Below are 16,973 nucleotides of genomic sequence, written 5' to 3'. Positions count from 1 at the left end.
AATGCTATAAGAATATCAAATTTTTACAAAACGTGTCTCGACAAGTGTGATAAAGCAACTGTAACCTTTGGTCTGGATGGGAGGGAGTATATTTTTTGACATTTTGGTAATTGTTTGCAATGAAAATCCTTTTTGGTGCTAAAAGTTACTCGGACCAATGTGTTAAGGTCAATAAAAAGTTTGAGATCGACGTCCAAAGCCCAAATATATCAAACCAAAAGTCAGTGGCAATCTAATGATGATCCAATGGGCTTATGTACCTAGCCCAGCTTCAGAACATTATTTCATGTTGGATTGTAGGTTGATGATCAAATTTTAGCAAAAACCAGCTCAATAACACAAAGCCCAATTAAATAATTTAATAAACTTGTAAAAAAGTAATCCTTCTTATCCAAATCAAATGTAATACTTGCTTTTGGTACTATTTATAAACGTAGGGAATTTTTGATATTATTCATAATCTATAAGAAAATATAGTCATGTGAGATCTTATTTGATTTATCGTCATGAATGCTATAAGAATATCAAATTTTTATAATTTTTAATAATGTGTAATTAAAGATATTCACGTTGCAAAACGTGCTTCTCCAAATGTGATAAACCAACTGTTACCTTTGGTTTGGATGAGATGAAGTAGTTTATTTTGATATCTTACATATTTAAATATGTCAATATTCATTATAAAATATCGATGAATCAAAATAAAACCGAAATATGAATAATACTCCCTCCTATTCACTATATTCTTCCCTATTTCCTTATTCGGATTATTCGGGTTTTCTTCCCTATTTCTTTTTTTGGGTTGATTTGTGTGGTCCAAATTAAATTGCATGTGGGGTAGTGTGTTTTGTGTGGTCCAAATTCACTTTCTTATTTCTTGTGCAAAAAGGAAAGGGGAAGAATATAGTGAATAGGAGGGAGTATTAAATTTAAAGTTTGGGCATTTTTCCTTTTAAGCCGATCCTACAGGAGAGTTGTTGAAAGCCTGAAAGTCTAATCGTCCTTTGTAGATGGGCTATCAATACTAAGTAGACCTGTTAAATTCTGATCCGACCCAAAATCTAACCCGATCCGGTTTTTCAGGGTCAATGTCCGCCCGTAAATTCCACCCATAGCTTATCCGAACCCAAAATATCGAAATCTGTAACCCATACTCCCTAACCCCTGTTTGACAAGTCTAACCTAAACTCAAAGACATTCGAATTGACAATTATTTGACGCGACAAAGAAAAACGATGTTTCAATATGTTGTTAGGTTAATTGGTGACCCATGACCCCAAAAGAAGCTAGCGTGCATTGGACCAAGACGACCCCACTCAACCAACATATTTAACATCAAACCCACATTGACCTGGCTTTATTGCTAGCTGTACCTTACTCATGCTCATTATTAGCTCCACCCCACTATATTAATCTACCGGTTGATCCTGCTTTAGACGGTATATTTTGGTCTAAAACAATACAATAAGTCTCTCTTGTGACGGTCACAAATAAGAGACGGCCAGATGTGACCACTTTTTGATAAAATGTAACCACTCATAAACTGTTCATAAAATGTTACCTATGAAAAAATGGTCACATTTTCTCATAAAATGGTCACATTTGGCCCGTCTCTTATTTGAGACGAATAGTACCCGTTGCAAATAAGAATTTGCGAAAACAATAATATGAAATTTTATAATTATTTTGCAGTAAAATGTGACCCCTATTAAAAAACAAGTTACCATAAACTATAACACTGACTATACCATTATGGTTACATTTAACATAAAATAAAGCTTCGGACGAAAAGTGGTTGTCGAAAAAAGAATTTGCGTTAATCTACCGTCAATTTCTCTGAATACAGTTGTATACTTGTATCTGTCTTCAAACTAAAACAGGTCAAATAATATTACATAGCTAGATAAGTGTGTTGCTATTTGGTTTTATCCCAGTTATTTAACCCGTCTTAAATTTAAGGCTGATATACGTATTATAAACAGAAAATTGTGATTAATAAAAACCATAAAGTATACGATGATTTGAATACAAATGTGTACCATTTCCGTATATTGACACCTTTAATTAAAGGGACGTCCCGGAAGAGCGGGTTGTTAAGGGACATTTGAATATTGTTGCATGTCGTCTTCTTCCACCGTCCCTCTAATACCGGCCTTCTCCCTCTTTTTCATCTTACATTTTATTTTAAAACATCTTTACTCCATCGTTAACTTATGTTTTGGCCTATGGTTTGCTTCTTGTTCTTAATTTGGTAGGATCTTATATTTAACTCGGTTGGTAAGATTGTTTCATGGTACTACTCATGACCAAATGAATCATATACGATTCTGATCATCAGATCAATTATTTTTGTTAATACTCATTGTAATTTAACCAGCACTCTTTGAATCACTGAATTCTTAAATTTAGGTTCAGGCCTGTTAATATGGGGACAAAAATACATTTGGAAATAGATCCGTTAAAACATTACTTTTGATAAGTGAATTAGAGATAGCGGAAATTTGTCAACATGACATTGAATGAGCTAGCCCGTTCTTGGTTTTGTGGATTTTTTTCACTTGTATAAAGAACGGTAAATCATTTCACTATCTACCTATGGAGATTAATCCGTTTTGTGGACGAAAATACAATGTCATTTTCTTAAAAGTAATCTTATTTTAAAAAGTTATTTAATTAATAGGCAAAAATATAATGTTCCATTTCCCTTAATTTTCCTTAAGTCCAAATCCCACTACTCCTAAGTCCTAACTCACAATCAAAACAACAAAAATACTTTCCTTTTTCTTCCTCTTTTTTCTCCATTATCTCTATCCAAAAATTGGATTAATCTCCATATTAATAAAAAAATCTTAAATAAACAAAAAAAAAAAAAAACTTGGTTGAGTTTGTCCAATTCACAAATAATATATACTATACCTCCATTTGTATAATAAGCATTGTACAATTACTATATTATCTGAGCTCGTGTATAATTTTTTGGAGTTTTCTTAAAGTTTATATTTTTATGTTTAAGTGGTTGAGTTCAAATACTTTACAATACTCCTATAACTCAAATTCCTTAAAACAAAACTTGAAAACCTTAGAACAAAGCTCGAATTCTACCTCATACAACTGGTGGTATAATTTATTACTGAGTAATTGAATTGTCCACAATACCCTTCCCACCAAACTCCTATATATCCCAACAACATCAACTCACATTTTCTCCACACCATCTCCTCAACCTTCTGTGAGGTTTCTCAATCTCACAGAAGTTACTTTCAATTAGCTCTATGTCATTTTCTTAGAGCAAACTATCCCATTATTTTCAACCAAAAACATTTCTATCATATCATATCACATATCAAGTACGTACAACCTTATTTTTGTACGTATTTTATTGTACTGTCCTTTTGGCTCATTTGACAAAAAAAAAAAAAAACGGTTCATTTCGTGGTTAATTATGGAGCTACATTCAAGGAGGAGCTCAATAATAGCTAAAAGGCTATGGAATTTCTTGAGAATAAGTTTTTTTATGATGAGAAAAGGCTTGATCTCTAAGAAAAAACTCATGATGGATATTAACTTGTTTTTCAAACGAGGTCGACTTATTCGAAAGTCGTTAAGCAATCTTATATCGCACCACAACCACCACCACCACCACAACCGCCATCAGATGATGACACATGGTATACGGGAGTACGAGTTCTCATGCAGTAATAGCCCTACTCCCGTTTTTTTCCACGTGTCATCGTCTAAACGTAAGCATCTCCACCACATTCATCTACCGTGCATGAACTCACCTATGGTGCTTGACGAAATTGAGTCGGTTTCACATGAAAATTACGATAATGCCCTTATCGTAGTACCTAAGACACCCGAGTACACATTTAATTTACGTCTTGACGGGTATGATCTAGCTCCTGGTGATAGTCGTAGTCCACTTATTTCTCCAATGCCTATCAAAATATCTGATTATTCGTCCGAGGAAGATATTAATGATGACGGAAATATTCAAGTTGATGATGAAGCTGAGGAGTTTATTAAGAAGTTTTATGAGCAATTACGTGCTCAAAGCCGTGTTCAATTGTTACAATATTAAGTACTCTTGTAAAACTGTTTTACATTGTGTTACGATATCTTGTATTATGGTCTATGTTATCACGAAAACTGTAACGAAAACAAAGGAACATTAAGTCATTAACACGTACTATTGTTATAAAATTGAATTTTCGAGTTTGCGACATTTTAAAGGGACGATAGAATTATAGAAATGTACTCCATAAGTTTGATTTCATGTTTGATCATAGCATAGACAATAGCGAATTCAATTTTTTTTTTTCTGAGGTCCTGATTAATATTTAAAATCTATATACACATAAAAAAGTTATAAATTTATTTTTTTAGCGTGAAAATTTGACAAAATACGCAAAAAAAAAAAATTCTGTTTTTGATGTCCGCACACCCTGGAATGTTGTTAGTAGATCCGCCGCTGAGCATAAGTGTGCTAAGCAAGCAATGTATGTATGATTCTAATTAGTGTATGCTTTAATTTGAGTTGATTTTCCACTAATGAGTGTTAATTGGGTAGTGTTTCATGATGCAATACTAAATTAGCAATAAATGTCTGCTAGCTAGCTTAGCTTGTAAAGTCACGAGGGATGGTATTCATGATCTGAGTGTGAATCTCGTCAACACATATTTGCCCTAAAAAAACTACTGTAAAAATAGCAGATGGTTAATTTAGCTTGTAAAGTCAAGACTCCTGAGGAATGATATTTATGATCTGACTGTGAATCCCGTCACATGCATAAAAAAGGTTGTATGGACCGTTAGTGGCTCCACCATGTGAATTACAAATTGAGGAGCGCCATTTCAATAATTATTGAAGGTGTCGGTTTGAATATAAGTGGATATGTTTTTGAATTTGTTTTTGTTAATTTTGAAATAATAATTATTGTTGGTCCCTTTCTTTTGTACGAAGTGTTAGTTGGTTTTGTACTTTATTTAAGAGTGAAGCCTCTTTTTAATTGCTTAAAAGTATACTTTTAATTTCCTACAACTTTATTGCTTTTAGCCGTTGAGACTTGGAACAGCTTGTTTAGTTTGCTAATGTAATTGGGATAATGTAAAGGAAGGGAAAAGAATACTTAGGAAGTATCGAGGATGTCTTAATTTAGTATCGAAGATGCTCAGTTGCGACTTTTGGGGCAATGTGGTTTGCTAGAGTCGTAATGAGTAATAATGATTATGATTATGATTACCAAGGTTGTCTTAATTTAAACATTACATGAATATTGTCGTTTTTAAAATTTTCGACACCAAAATCAACCGAGATGTATGAAAAAAGTTTTTTCACCGTACTTTGAAATCCCATGTTTAAACGCATCCCCGATTATGATTGAAATATTGTGTTGCTAGTCCTATAATTTGAACCGCCCTCCTCGTTCATCGTCAGTTCTGGTCCTACCCAATCTTTCTTGGAAACCACCTCTCTATATTGCAAAGGACTTGGTCTAAGAGTATAAGACAATGGAGCATGAAGGATGAGAAGTGCAGAATCTGTTACTGCAGTCTGCAGTATTCTCAATTGATAACTATTTTTGTGTATCAGGCAGTACAGTTAGTGATCACTTGATCAGTATTGTAAAATACTCTTGCAACACAGGGTTATACATGCATGTGCAGACGTGCAGTGGTAGTTTATAACTTGGCTGCAGATGTCAAAATTACTCAGAGTACCTGCATTTGGTCGAATATAGCATTTCGCAACTTTGTTAAGCATTCCAGTACTTATTGCAGAAGTAACATCTGCAGTACTCTTTGCAGTCGAATGTGCTCTCTCGAAACAATCAATTTAAGACACGGATAATTTGATTACAAATGCACCAGGGGCTTGTCCATTGAAACACAGATAATCAATCTGAGTATCTCATTACAAATTATCTCATCCTTATATATCTATTACAAACATTTCTCACAAATATGTATCTAACTCAGAACTCATAACAAATGATCATGTCATCCTCAAGTTTCCGTCTTTCTTAATACATCAAATCACCTGAACACCCGCAATTTAGCTGAACATAAATCCCATTTCAGCTCAGTTCATAGCTAACACTCTCATAAAGCCGAGTTTCATTCGAAACATCAGGCTAATACTAATGTTCTTTTCAACCAGACCAACTGAAAAACCAGCTGCAATCCTGACAATGTAGCCAATCTTACCAATCCTTCAAAAATCAACCAACTGATCAATTGCTTTCACCAATGATGCTAGCAATTACAGTCAAACATTCAGCTGCCATTCCTGCAATCTAAGCATTCTTTTAATCCATCAAACACTCAAATTCACCAACGAGGATACCCATTTGATTGATTATTATTATTAGGAGGCCTATAATACCCCCAATGCAGATCCCCATACCGAGGTGGCGGCGGATATACAGCAGTCGGTGGTGGACCCCATTGATTCCCCCGAGGTGGCGGATAAACAGAACCATGAACTGGTGAAGGGTAATGACTAATTCCTGTACTAGTTACCAATGCAGAACTACCAGCACTCCATTCCTCCAAATCAATTCTCGGGTATTCAATTCTTTCGGATTCAGACGACGAAGAATGCTCAACAAATTCATAATGCTGATGCTGATGTCGAATAATTTCTCCTTGATTCTGATGTATATGATTATGATTATGATTATGATACCCACTGATACAAATCTCAGAATGCACAAAACTATTATTATTCTCTAAAAATCCATGTTTTCTTAAAACTTTATACGAAAAATCAAGAACACCATTATGCTTACCTTCAGGACTACGTACCTCATAACTAACAAACCTAACAACATTAACACCATTACTATCAATCAAACTTTTTACAGGAACACAAACTTCACCAACAATCTTATCCCCAAACAACTGTCCCTGATGTCGAAACTCGAACACTAACGACATATTCTCGTAACTTGGGGAAATCGACTCAAGCGGTCCAAGATTGAACATAAGGGTATGATTCCATTCAGGATTACCATCATTTTCTTCATCAGTAGCTGTTTTTTGTTCTTGTTTTTGTTCTTGGGTTAATTCTATTCTTTCATCTTCACATTTTATTGATACTAATGTGTAGATTGTGAGTTTTTGGAAGAAATTGAATGATGTTAAGCCTTTGCACCACATTACTTTGATCTCTAACTCCATTTTTTTGGTTTATGAGAATTTTTCAAAGGTTGAATTGATGGTTTTTTTTTAGGGATTTTGATCTGAAATTGTTTTATGTTTTTAATAATGGGTTTGTTTAGGGGATTTGATCATGTCTTGCACGTGGATCGTTGTTATCTATGTGTGGTAGATTGGTATGTAACGGTCGCTTTCTTCAAGTATAAGAGCAACTTCAATGGATAACTACAATATGATGTAGCTTGATTTTGTCAAATTGATTTTTCATTTATCTTCTTTTTGCACAGGTATCGCTTTCTAATAATAACTACAACATCTTGTAGAAATTTGCATGGGTCCACATTCTTATTTTCAACCAATAAGATAATTTAGCTTTTTCTTTAAAAATCAAGTTCCATGTAATTTGACAAATGTTACGTCTTTGCAGCTCTTCTTGAATTTTTTCACTTCAATGGTAAGCTACATGCTTATAATTTTGTAAATATTGCAAGCAAGTCCCTAAACATGAACCATTGGAGATGCTCTAACACGTTTAAGAGAGTAAAATGGAAATCACAAATTCTCATTATAGACGGACACTATCCGTCTATACGTATAGACGGATACCATTTTCCCTTTCAAAATACCCATTTGCCATAAAGTGGGAAGCACATGGGGGGTGTCCCACCTTGTCCCCTCTACCCATTTTATTAGAGGTCTTTACCCGTCTGTTCACCCCACCCGTCTATAACAAGACCTATTGAATGGAAATAACTTGGATGTTGCCAATTGGAAATTTGCAATGGTAGATGGTCAAAATAGGTTTCATTTTGGAAGCCAAAAGTACTTGGTAAAGTTGTCTTGATCCGGAATTTCGAGTAGTATAAGGTATTTGATAATCTAGGGCCTTAAAATTCCGAAAAACGTATGTTATACACTTCAATTTGAGCAGTTTGAGAGGCCGTTCGGATCGTGTTTCTTTTTTCCTGATTTTTCTACCACGTTTACGGGGTCGCTTCAGGATTTAGCCGATTTACTCTATTCCATTTTTAATGAGTATTTGATTTTCGCCCGAGATTGGTATATCGCACACCGGCAGCCTTAAAAGTCCTCTGTTGCTCGTCAAATTTTGTGAGGCAGCTTTGTCCGACCCGAGAAATCATCCGTATGATTTACGGACTTTTTTGTTCTGGGCCTTAGAATCTAGAAAAACGTGTATTATACACTTCAATTTGAGCAGTTTGAGAGGCCGTTCCGGGTCGTGTTTCCTCCTCTCCTGTTAAGGGAGTAAAATATCTACTCAGTAAGTATTACCCGTATGCCAAATCTATCATCAATGAACTCATTACCCAAGTAATTAACTTCCCCGATAACTATCACCTAATTAAAATTTACCCCCAAATTATTCTATGGATTCCAGGCAAGTTCTAAAGAGAAATTATTCGTAGCTTAATTTAAGACCACTAAAACGGTCTTGACCTAACTTAATCCCACACCGTCCACTTATAAGCTATAACACTGTCACTTTTTTTTGTTTAAATAAGCGCATTTATATTGTGGGTGAGAATCAAACCCCCCCAACTCTTTTATATAAGCGCACCTATATCATGGATCAGAATCAAATCTTCTAAAAGAATTTTTACCACTTAGCTCGAAAACGACTCAGTCACCCGATCAATCAAGAAACTTATTACCCTACCAAAAATGGCCTACATGCCACAAATGTAGCCACACATGTTTCCCGCGGTGACGCACTCCAATTTCAAACCCAAACACCAAAACATCTCCTGAAAAATCCCATCTTTCACCAATTGCAAAACGAGGAATTAAGTAATTAGGGTATAGAGTTTAAGTAATGTTTGAATCAATTGAAGACACAAACCCTAATTCACACATTATTGACCAAGATCAGGAAGAAGAAGAGCCCTCAATTTCCCTCGACGAAAACGGATTCCCAAACGAATATGAACTCCATGAAAACTCAAATGGGTCATCAAAAGATGACACCTTTGCAGCAGATTTCTACCGATGTGGGACAGATTGGTCTAGTTTATCATCAAAACAAGAATCAAAATGTGATTCTAATAAAAAAATGAAGCAAAGGGATTTGTTTCAGATGTGGGGCATTAAGCAGCAAAAGATTGGTGAAGTGGATGAAAATGAGAAACTGATTGTGAAGAATGATGATGTGAATCATGGTGGTGGTGGTGGTGATGGCGGTGTCAATTCGGGGTTGAGTTTAATGGGGTCTTCTTCGAGGAATCAGTTGTTTGATGTCGGTTCGAGTCGGGTTGGGATTGGGAATAGGAAGGCGAGGCCTTGCCCTTTTTATAAGAAAATTCCAGGTATAATCCGGGTTCTTATCGTTTGTTTGTTTGTTTGTTTGTTTGTTTGTTGGTTTGTTGTTTTATCTTCTCATTCGTTTGTTTACCTTTGATTAAAATGTCCGTCACAAAGAATAAAAAAGGTAAAAAAATGATGGGGATGGAGTGAGTATGTATGTATGTTTGATGAAATGTGATTGATTATGTTTGCTTAAATGTTAATGGTGGTTTGAACTTGATCTTGTTATTGTCCACTGTGAATCTGTGTAATTTGCTGTATATTAGTTGAAAAGTGAAGAAATTGCGGTTATGTATGTGATGAAATAAGCTACTTTTGTGTGTCTTAGGATCATATACCATTGTATTTACAGTGTTGAATCTGTTGATTTCTCTAGTTGTTGCGGGTTTAATTGTTCAGACTCGGGTTAGAGGTGTGTGACTGAAGGTTGCTGAAGTTGTCATTGAAAGGGCGAAGTTGTTGCACATGTGCTGAAGTTCTTGCTTTGTTATCGAGTTTCTAGTTGTATGAAGTAGTATTCTCTTAGTGGCTAAGAATCGGTAAAGGAATAATGTATGTATCATAACATTTTTGCTTCCGTACTTTATTTGCTTCGAAAGTACAAGTAACCATTCTCCTGCATCAATTTTCCATCTTGATTTGGTTTTGAGCTTCCTCGTTTTTGTGTTTCAAGGGACGGTTAGAGTTGAAGAGATTATAATAAGGCAAAAACGGTATCATATTTAGTTATTTTAAGATGAAAAGAGATGATTTTCATGATTCTTAATTTTCGTAGTTTTATTATCTAGGGCAAAAGAAAATTAAGAAGATTGGCCAAAAGCAGAAGAGGAATGTGACTAAACATGTTGCTTGTGATTACCAATTTTTCTTGCATGATTTGCAGATGTTTAGCTCTCTTTGGTGCAATTTTGAAATTATGAAGGATGGAAGATTATTTTACACGCGTTTTTTAACAGGTTTCCTCTCATAATCCAGGCACACCCTTTACTGTGGATGCTTTTCGGTATGGTGCTATTAGTGGGTGCTCTGCTTACTTTCTTACCCACTTTCATGCTGATCATTATGGTGGCTTAAGCAAGGCATGGTCACATGGCCGTATCTATTGCACCCCTATCACTGCTCGCCTGGTTAGAATGTGTCTCTATGTTAATCCATCGTAATCATCTCTTCCGAGTTTCTTGACTTATGTGTTTTCAGATAAAGAAGTTTTTACGAATCATCATTTTGCGTGAATTTTCAATTTAACAGGTTTATTTATCCCTTGGAGTTGGATGTTGAACATGATATCGACGGTGTGAAAGTTACACTGTTAGAAGCCAATCACTGTCCAGGGGCTGCCTTGATACACTTTCATCTTCTGGATGGACAACATTTTTTACACACAGGAGACTTTAGGGCTTGTAGACATATGCAAACGTATCCCCTCCTTGTAAACAAAAAAGTCGATATACTTTATCTTGATACTACTTATTGCAACCCAAAATATAGGTGAGAATCCCGAGATACATCTCTACTGTATTTCTCCATGAGTTAGTTATGCTTTATCTAAGTCATTATTCATCTCTCAGGTTTCCTTCAAAAGAGGAAGTGACAAGTTTTGTTGTGAAAACTACAAAAGCGTGTCTAAAAAAGCAACCAAAGACCCTCATCATAGTCGGGGCATATAGCATCGGGAAGGAGAGTGTGTACATTGCTATATCAGAGGCATTAAGGGTGTGGTGCTTCTTTCTTCCTGGTTTAAGTTTCATATTTTCAATTTTATGCCTTCGACATATGATGGAGATGATGTATTCATATGAAAAAACATTTGACAGTTTGAAATGGGCGCTGATCTCCTTACAAATGAATTTCCTAATATAGTAATTTTGTTTGCTATCAGTGTTGTGTTACTAGCTAACTAAATAGATTGCTTATTTTTATTGTAAATTAGCGATCATTGATGCAATTCTCAATGCAATATTCATTACTAGTCATCTGGAAACAACAATTTCGCTGTTTTGTTAACAGGTGGTAATGTTATGTACATTCAATCCCCTTACCTTGTGTTACAAATCAAGAATAATTACGGAAATGTGTGAAATATAGTTAAGAAAAGCTAGTAACGACTAATGTAAATTTGTTACGACTAGTATAATAGAAAAAGCTATACTCTGTTACAGCTTAACAGTACAAACAGCGAGATGTAAATGATCTGAGGAATCATTCTGAAATTCAATACAAAATTCTCTTTTCCTCATTACACCTCGCCATGGACGGGAGCCATTATGACTTGTGTTATGTTGTTGGTGATTGGTGTTCTGACTTAGTTACATGATGAATTATAGGTAAAGATATATGCAAACGCATCAAGAAGAAGAATTTTGCAGTCCTTTGATTGGCCTCATTTGTCCAAAAGTCTCTGCTCAGATGGAAAGGATACCCCTCTTCATGTTCTCCCTATGTCATCTTTGCGGCATGAGGTAATATTCAGGACTTAAACCTCACATTTTCACTGTTAAGGCTGAACTCAATGGACACGTCTCTAACAATGCTGTACTATTTCCTTATTTCTTGATTGCAAGACCTTGAAGACCTACCTGAAGACATACCAGGACCGTTTTACAGCGGTTCTGGCATTTCGGCCCACTGGTATGGTCTCTAATGTTTTATCTATTTTTTTTCCTTTTTGATGGCTGAAGAGCTGGTGGACATGTAAGCTTAGTAGCTTTCGTTTTGCTGCTGCGATCACATAAAAACATTCAAACTCTATTAGAGATTGTATATGCACGAACAGGAATTGACAATAAAACCGCACCGAATCGACTCCGCTTTCCTAATAGAATAATTCGACTCCTTTTAGTGCATGGGTGAAACCGAATTTCTACTGAGATAAGACGGTGCCCTCTGATTTTTGCCAAAAATCAGAGACGTAATATAGAAATATTTTGTGTAGAATGTTATATCGTTCTTTTGATGCAGTAGAAGATTATGTTTTTCTGTGACTTGTTCTTCTCATCCTTTATCTATTTATATAGAAAGGATTTGGGAAACAGGGAAACAAGGGAGATGTATTTCTGAAGGGTTGTAACTCTTCAGAAATTCAGATTACAATTAATTAAATTTCGCGGAATTTACCAACAAACTCCAAAGCAGTAGGGTAGACGTGACTCGTGAGGCTGCCTCAGCAGTCACAAACTCATAACTCACAAGAGTAGTTTTGATACCTATATAGCTATAACTACTAGACTTGCCCTCTTAATGTCCGGGTTTTTTGAAAAATAGTTAATTGTTGGAAATTGTTGTTAGAAGTAAGCTAAACATGCATACTGTTTACAGGTTGGACTTTCTCAGAGTCCATTGGTAATCAATTAGACTTAATTAAACCCAACTCAAAGGGAAACATCCAAGTTTATGGTGAGTTATTCAAACTCTTGTGATTTTGAGCCTTCCCTTCGCTTCAGTTTTTACAATCATCCCATTTCGCTTTGTGCAGGAGTTCCATATAGTGAGCACTCGAGTTTTACGGAACTAAAGGAATTTGTTCAGGTATGATTCAACTTCTTTACCCATAATTTCAGATTGTAAGAACTTTAAGATAAGCAGTTGCTTCACATTACCTAAAATACATGCTGATCTGCCACAATCTGTTGCATACTTGCATTACATCAGCACTGTCCTGAATCCTGATACCGCGGTGAATACCACAGTAAATTATCATGCATTCATGCCGACGTTACCTGCCATAGTACACAAACTACCCTTGTGTATGTTATATGTTCCTAATATTTTTTGAATGATGGATGATAGTTTCTCAAGCCGAGGAAGATAATTGCAACAGTGAACATCTCAAACGCTGCTTCTCGAGAAAAGCAGCAGTCATACTTCAAACAGTGGTTGCGTGAATAGCCGGAAATCTGGAGTAAAACGCTGATTTAGCCGGCTGATCTAGTTTAGGTTATTGATAAAATCTCGAAACTCAAAAATGATTTCATTTTTCTCCGATTAAGATTCTCCAAGGTAAAAGTATTAATAGGAAGAGCAACATTTGTATCAATCTTCTAATGTATTTTGTGGAAGCATACTGTGGAGATGCCTTCCCTTTGTTTTGACTTTGTACAACTGCCGTAATGAAAATGCATGCAATTGACGGAACTTTGTGTCTACTGGCTAATGCATTGTCTCCCGTAATTTAAACAAATGTATGAAAATGAAATGGATTAAGTGAGCGATACTTTTCCAATGAGGTCAGACTATTGAAGGATGAAATATTGTCGATTAATGCAATTTCGACCCATAATTGCCTTTCCTCCCAACTCTTTTACAAACATACTGTAGATACTAGTGCTAGAGAATGGACATCTAAGTAACACCAGTGGATCGATCACCTGCAATATCCTCAAGCTAGTTTGCCTTTTTGCTTTTGTGCGTAATTTTCAGACGAATCTCCTTTATCTTTCTCCCTTCTCTGAGAATAACCTCAAAGTCCAGCTTGTCTCCAATCTTTACTTCAGTTTTTTTACAAAGCTCATTAAATCCTTGACCTCCCAAGCGAAATCTGTCAGTTATTTTACGCAAGACTGACTCTACAACGCACCCCTTCTCCTCGCGCAGGGTTACCTCCTGAGGCAGTCCGTGCTGATCACATGCCTTGATCACAGCCTTGGGAAAATCCTGCCATGGTTCAACATTAGCAATTTGCGTTCTTGTCTTTATATTTATTTATATATACTCCGTATTTGGGATAATGCATAAATTCGAGTTCTTACCACATAAAATTTATTATAAGGCTTGTAAATCTTACTGAACTGCAAGATTTGCGAAACATCATCTTTTCCTAAGTCCGCAGCAGCTTCCGTAGCCAGACCTACCAAATCCGTAATAAGTTGTATCGAAATTTATAAACGCTTAGCTAATGAATAGGCCTCAAACAAGTAGTATACCTGTGTCTACAGGTTCTTCCTTGATAACCCCATCAATGCCGAAGACCTTAACGTGGAAGTCAGACTTATTAAGCGGCTTAAACACTAAGAAGTCTCCTCGGACCAACGAATGATTTCTCACGTATTCATTCCAGCCTTTTGCTATGTATACGCGGCCATCTTGAACAACTTCGAGTTTAACTTTCCATAGTTTCCCTTGCAAATTCCGCAATTTGACCTTCTTTGGAATGTCCCCATTGAAATATTTGATAAATGGTGGCGGTATCAGCTGTATTATGAACATGTTCAAAGCGATTAAAGCAAATGAGACATCTCAATTTCAAAATAGAAAGAAAAGGAGCGGGTTTCGCTTAAAACCGTCTTAAGTATACTCATGCAGTCATAGTACTCCCTTACGTCCCACCAGGAACAATATATGAAAGGTAAACAAATGATCAAGACGGAACATACCAGCTTGTTAGAGTTGTGCTCAGGGAGGTATAATTTGAAGAATGAAGGAGTTGGTTTGACCACCATGCTTAACTTAACTTGTCTCCTACAGATGCATCAACTTTGTTTAAGAGAAATTAAAGAAGAAAGAGGAAGAACATACCTTTGGAATAAAGTGTAGTAATAATGACAAGATCACAAAATGGAGATTTTCTGAATGTTTTCACTTACTCCTCTGTACTACTCTGTACTTCTGACTTTTTTGTTGAATGTTTTCTGACTTTTTTTGTTGAATTTCCTCTCACAGTCTCTTTAAACAATAACGAGTGTAGATCCCGCGCAAATGCGCAGTATATTAGACCTTTTAATTTTTACTATAATGCTTATAGATTTTATACTTACATCTCATGAATTTTAAAAAACAAAAATTAATCTTAAAATTAATCAAGAGAATTGAATAATTTCATGAAGTGCGTTTTTTATGAAAATATTTGAACTACCACAAATTATTTTAATAAATTCTTTTTTCGTCACGATATTAATAATAGGAATAACACAAGTGGAATAATAGTACTTCGTGATGAAACGCATTTTTTGAGGAATTTTGAACGAGATTCAGCACACGAGATTTTATTTTAGTTAAAAGTAACAATAGTAGTCAATTGATGCAATTCCGACTCCCATAATCGCCTTTCCTCCAAGGAATTATACAACTCGGTCTAATTAACATACTGTAAATACTAGTACTAGAGATTAGACAGTAAAGGGAAATTTTAGCATTACTTTAGCATTACTGATTCTGGTGCTGAAATTTTTCGCTCTTCTTAATTACAAATCTTGGGTATGCCATTGCATACATACATACCAAAGCAAATGAGACATTTCCGAAAAATGGGAGTATCTTCGATATAGTTCGTATGAGACGATTTTACAATAGACAGTAAAGGGATCCCACAAAAATGTAAAATAGTCACTAATGTTACAATATTCTCATACGACTCCTTACGTCCAACCTTGGAAGTTGGAACAATATAAATGGTAAACAAATGATGGAGACGGAACATACCAGCTGGTTAGAGTTGTGCTCAGGGAGATATAATTTGAAGAATGAAGGAGTTGATTTGGTCTTCATGCTTAAGTTGTCTCCTTAAGCTAATATTCCTACAAATTTAACAACTTAAGTGTGGAAGTAAAATTGCATGAACTTTGTAAAGAGGAAGAACATACCTTTGGAAAGAGTATTGATACAGAGTACAGACAAAATCACAAAATGGAGATTTTCTGAATGTTTCATTAAATCCTCTGTACTCTGTAGGGAGTAGTGATCGGTACGTCTATTTAATATATTCGGAATATTCACTTTTTGGTTAAAATTGGATTAAAGAGGGATAAAGAACACAAAGAATGAGAAAGGAGTCGTAATTAATCCGAATTATTGAGAATTAATGAACCTCGATTTTTTTTAAGAAGGGAAGAGGATCCTTACATTGTAACATGTGACTTTTGAGTTTTGAGACTTGGGATGGTTAAAATGTTGGAGGCTATTATTGTGAGCTTGTGAGCTTGAAAAATGGATTAATACTTGATATTTTCGGCTGAAATCAAATAAGTTAACTTATGAAATGACCCTCGGACACGTGGTAGAAAAACCGAGAGACAAAGAAACGTGGTCCTGTACGACCTCCCGAACGGGTCAAATTAAAGTGTATAATATATGGTTTTCGAGATTAGAGGGTTCCGAAACAAAATTGTCTTTACATCACACATAAGGATCCTCGGATGAGGTAAAGCGACCACATAAAACTTGAGGAGCACCAGACGACATTTTTGGGGTGTCGGTATGCAATAAACCAACTTTCCTTAAATTCGGATAATCGTGAAAAATAGATTAATACTCGTTTTTTCTGCTGAAATAGAATAGGTTAAATTATGAAATGACCTTCAGATACGTGGTAGAAAAACGGAGAAAAAAAAGAAACATGGTCCTGTACGACCTCCCGAACGGCTTAAACTGAAGTGTATATAATACATGGTTTTCGAGATTACAGGGTCCCGGAAAAAAATTGTCTGTAAATCACACATAAGGTTCTTCAAATCAGGTAAAGCGACCATACAAAATTTGAGGAGCAACGAACGACATTT

General features: G+C 35.5%; 3 protein-coding genes across 3 annotated transcripts; 1 reads left to right on the top strand and 2 right to left on the bottom strand.

Annotated features, from left to right (window-relative positions):
• Positions 1-5,310: 5,310 nt before the first annotated feature.
• LOC141622230 (uncharacterized) lies at positions 5,311-7,340 on the bottom strand. The gene has a single exon (XM_074438276.1). The coding sequence runs from the start codon at positions 7,180-7,182 to the stop codon at positions 6,331-6,333; it is 852 nt and encodes a 283-aa protein (XP_074294377.1). The 5' UTR covers positions 7,183-7,340; the 3' UTR covers positions 5,311-6,330.
• Positions 7,341-8,835: 1,495 nt separating this feature from the next.
• Positions 8,836-13,622, top strand: LOC141622228 (DNA cross-link repair protein SNM1). The gene is made up of 9 exons (XM_074438274.1): positions 8,836-9,485; positions 10,459-10,639; positions 10,732-10,971; positions 11,052-11,196; positions 11,808-11,942; positions 12,045-12,111; positions 12,799-12,876; positions 12,956-13,008; positions 13,270-13,622. Exons 1-9 carry the CDS (start codon positions 8,996-8,998, stop codon positions 13,366-13,368), a joined length of 1,488 nt encoding a protein of 495 aa, XP_074294375.1. The 5' UTR covers positions 8,836-8,995; the 3' UTR covers positions 13,369-13,622.
• Positions 13,623-13,660: 38 nt separating this feature from the next.
• LOC141622229 (B3 domain-containing protein REM5-like) lies at positions 13,661-15,131 on the bottom strand. The gene is made up of 5 exons (XM_074438275.1): positions 15,063-15,131; positions 14,853-14,937; positions 14,403-14,670; positions 14,229-14,326; positions 13,661-14,133 (listed from the first exon to the last, which is right to left on the bottom strand). Exons 2-5 carry the CDS (start codon positions 14,916-14,918, stop codon positions 13,864-13,866), a joined length of 702 nt encoding a protein of 233 aa, XP_074294376.1. The 5' UTR covers positions 14,919-14,937; positions 15,063-15,131; the 3' UTR covers positions 13,661-13,863.
• Between the last annotated feature and the right edge of the window lie 1,842 nt (positions 15,132-16,973).

The sequence above is a fragment of the Silene latifolia genome, chromosome X, assembly GCF_048544455.1.
Source record: "Silene latifolia isolate original U9 population chromosome X, ASM4854445v1, whole genome shotgun sequence".
Taxonomy (NCBI): Eukaryota; Viridiplantae; Streptophyta; class Magnoliopsida; order Caryophyllales; family Caryophyllaceae; genus Silene; species Silene latifolia.
Note: the sequence above shows the minus strand (reverse complement) of the source record. Positions and strands in the feature narration are given on the sequence as shown.

Bases quoted from the DNA above. Each gene is read 5' to 3' on its own strand.
- LOC141622230 (XM_074438276.1), bottom strand. From the start codon at position 7,182: ATGGAGTTAGAGATCAAAGTAATGTGGTGCAAAGGCTTAACATCATTC.
- LOC141622228 (XM_074438274.1), top strand. From the start codon at position 8,996: ATGTTTGAATCAATTGAAGACACAAACCCTAATTCACACATTATTGAC. The intron at 11,197-11,807 runs GTGTGGTGCTTC...GATGAATTATAG, and splicing joins CTATATCAGAGGCATTAAGG to GTAAAGATATATGCAAACGC. The intron at 13,009-13,269 runs GTATGATTCAAC...GATGGATGATAG, and splicing joins AACTAAAGGAATTTGTTCAG to TTTCTCAAGCCGAGGAAGAT.
- LOC141622229 (XM_074438275.1), bottom strand. From the start codon at position 14,918: ATGGTGGTCAAACCAACTCCTTCATTCTTCAAATTATACCTCCCTGAG. The intron at 14,327-14,402 runs GTATACTACTTG...CGGATTTGGTAG, and splicing joins GGAAGAACCTGTAGACACAG to GTCTGGCTACGGAAGCTGCT. The intron at 14,134-14,228 runs GTAAGAACTCGA...GAACCATGGCAG, and splicing joins CTTATAATAAATTTTATGTG to GATTTTCCCAAGGCTGTGAT.